The sequence below is a fragment of the Megalobrama amblycephala genome, linkage group LG2 (assembly GCF_018812025.1).
Source record: "Megalobrama amblycephala isolate DHTTF-2021 linkage group LG2, ASM1881202v1, whole genome shotgun sequence".
NCBI classification, from domain to species: Eukaryota; Metazoa; Chordata; class Actinopteri; order Cypriniformes; family Xenocyprididae; genus Megalobrama; species Megalobrama amblycephala.
Window position 1 is genome coordinate 49,126,501 of NC_063045.1, and position 2,314 is coordinate 49,128,814.

Below are 2,314 nucleotides of genomic sequence, written 5' to 3' on the forward strand. Positions count from 1 at the left end.
ATTTCATCTGGGCTAACCCATGTGGGGCCTCCATGGAAACTGTGGACAAAAATGTCTGGGCCCCAGTTAGGCAGCCCAGGTGACACCCAACTGGGCCCCACCATGCTGTGTTGGCTGGGGATTGGACAGGGATTCTATGTTTAGGTCTTGATCGTGGTTGCTATGAAACTATGACTGATCTGTCAGAATAAAAATATAAAAAGCAGGACATCACACACTTCTCTGGAACTGGATAAGAGGAACATCTTAGATTGTGTATTATATGCAATTGTAAACTACTCTGTTTGGAATTCTAATTTTTTTAAAGTCGTAAATAGGAAACAAGCTTAAATTGTTTTACATAATATTTTTATTTTCTCTATTTTCTATTAAGAATGAATGAAACTCTTTTTATACTTTTGTTAAAGCTATACTTTTATAATTTCAGTTTTCATCACCTGCATGTTACAGACACTGTCTCCATCTTTCTGCCATTTTCCTTCACAGGAGCTTTTTTTCTTTGCTTATATAAGTACATTCAGGCTATAAATGAATTCATCTTTTCATCTGTATTAACTGTATTTTTTAAAATATTTGTGTGTGTATGTTAGGAGCTGGGTGACTGAAAATGGCAAATGAAAATTTCACTGTGAACAAGATAGACAGTTTTATAATCACTGGATTTGATCACCTGCAGAACCAAAAGCTCCTTGGATTCTTTATCTTAATAACCTACATGCTCATATTGCTTGGGAACAGCATCAATCTGTGTATCATCATGACTGACAGACATTTACACAAACCAATGTACATATTAATCTGTAATCTAGCTGTTGTTGACATAATGTTCTCCTCTACCTGCAGCACAACTATGATCTCAGTGCTGCTGGCTGAGATTAAAACTGTCTCATACTACTCTTGTATCTCAAGGACGTATTTCTATCATGTTGGTGATTTCACAGAGGTCATGGCTCTGACTTTAATGGCCATAGACCGACTTATTGCAGTTAAGCTTCCCTTAAGGTATCACAGCATTGTAACAAATTCACGAACATTTCTGTTTATTTTTGTGACCTGGATCGCTGGTTTTGCTGTTTTGGGTTTTGTGATATCAGTGGTAGACAGTGTCCCATATTGTCAGCCTGTCATCAGATATGTGTTTTGTGACTATGCTTCCATGATCAGAGCTGCTTGTGTCAATCCTGAACCCTATTTTTTCTTACCTGCAATGTTAAGTCTGTGGCCAATATTTGGGCAATTTCCCTTTATTTTGTGCACTTATGCTGTTTTGGCCTACAGTGTGACCAAACTCTCTAACAACTCAAGCAGAAAGCAACTGATCAACACTTGTTTGAGTCACCTCATTGTCCTGCTTAGTTTTTATGCACCAAAGATTGTGTCTAGCTTACTAACTCGAATAGGAGTTGTACTAAATTTAACAGAGCGAAACGCCATTGTGATTGTAGCCTCTCTAGTTCCTCCCTTAATAAACCCCACTGTTTATTGCACCAGAACTAAAGAGATCAGGAAACGATTAGCAGATATATTCTTGCGCAAAAAAATAGTACCAAATCATTTAAAGTCATTATCAATAGCTTTATCATCTTAATTCTGATTGTGATGATGTTGCTGCTGCTTGTTTTGATCATGTGTTTTGTGATGCTGTTGCTCATGTTAGATACTATAAACCAAAGCATAGACATGCTGATATTAAATTGTTTGTTTTCAAATAAAGTAAAAGTAAAATAGGGAAAATATTTGGAGCTCTGCTTATTTTTAAAATGACAGTATTGGCAAAAAATTTAAAATGTAATGTTAAATAGAAATCATTTCTATGCATTTACAAATACCTGTTAAACAAAACTGTTTGAAGATACATTGTATATCCCATCTTTGTATGTGAAGCATAAACAATATCAGTAATCATAATAATCAAAAATGATGTTGTCCCTGAGTCCAAACAAGTTATATACTGGTTCTATTAAAACATTTGTGCACTGGGATCTGAACCACTTTTCTGCTCAGCTAATGGATGATTATGAGGACCCTTGTGTAAGGAACAAACATTGCAAATGTGTCCCAATATTGGGCAAGCTATGCTAACTAACTAAATGTAGCTAGCTATAAGACACAATATATAGGCCTATATATACATACATAATATATTTATACATAATAATATATATACATAATAAATTACACAGATCTCCAGAATACTTTATTCTGATTGACACTTCAAATTCCAAAGAAGTACAGTGGCCGAAATGCTTCTGTTTTAAAATGTATTTTGGTGTACAGCTTGTCATATTAATCAAGTGATTTGAATGATAGACAC

General features: G+C 35.0%; 1 protein-coding gene across 1 annotated transcript; it reads left to right on the top strand.

The window, feature by feature from the left end:
* Window positions 1-1,908, top strand: LOC125262911 (olfactory receptor 6N1-like). The gene has a single exon (XM_048181754.1). The coding sequence runs from the start codon at window positions 608-610 to the stop codon at window positions 1,586-1,588; it is 981 nt and encodes a 326-aa protein (XP_048037711.1). The 5' UTR covers window positions 1-607; the 3' UTR covers window positions 1,589-1,908.
* The last annotated feature ends 406 nt before the right edge of the window (window positions 1,909-2,314 follow it).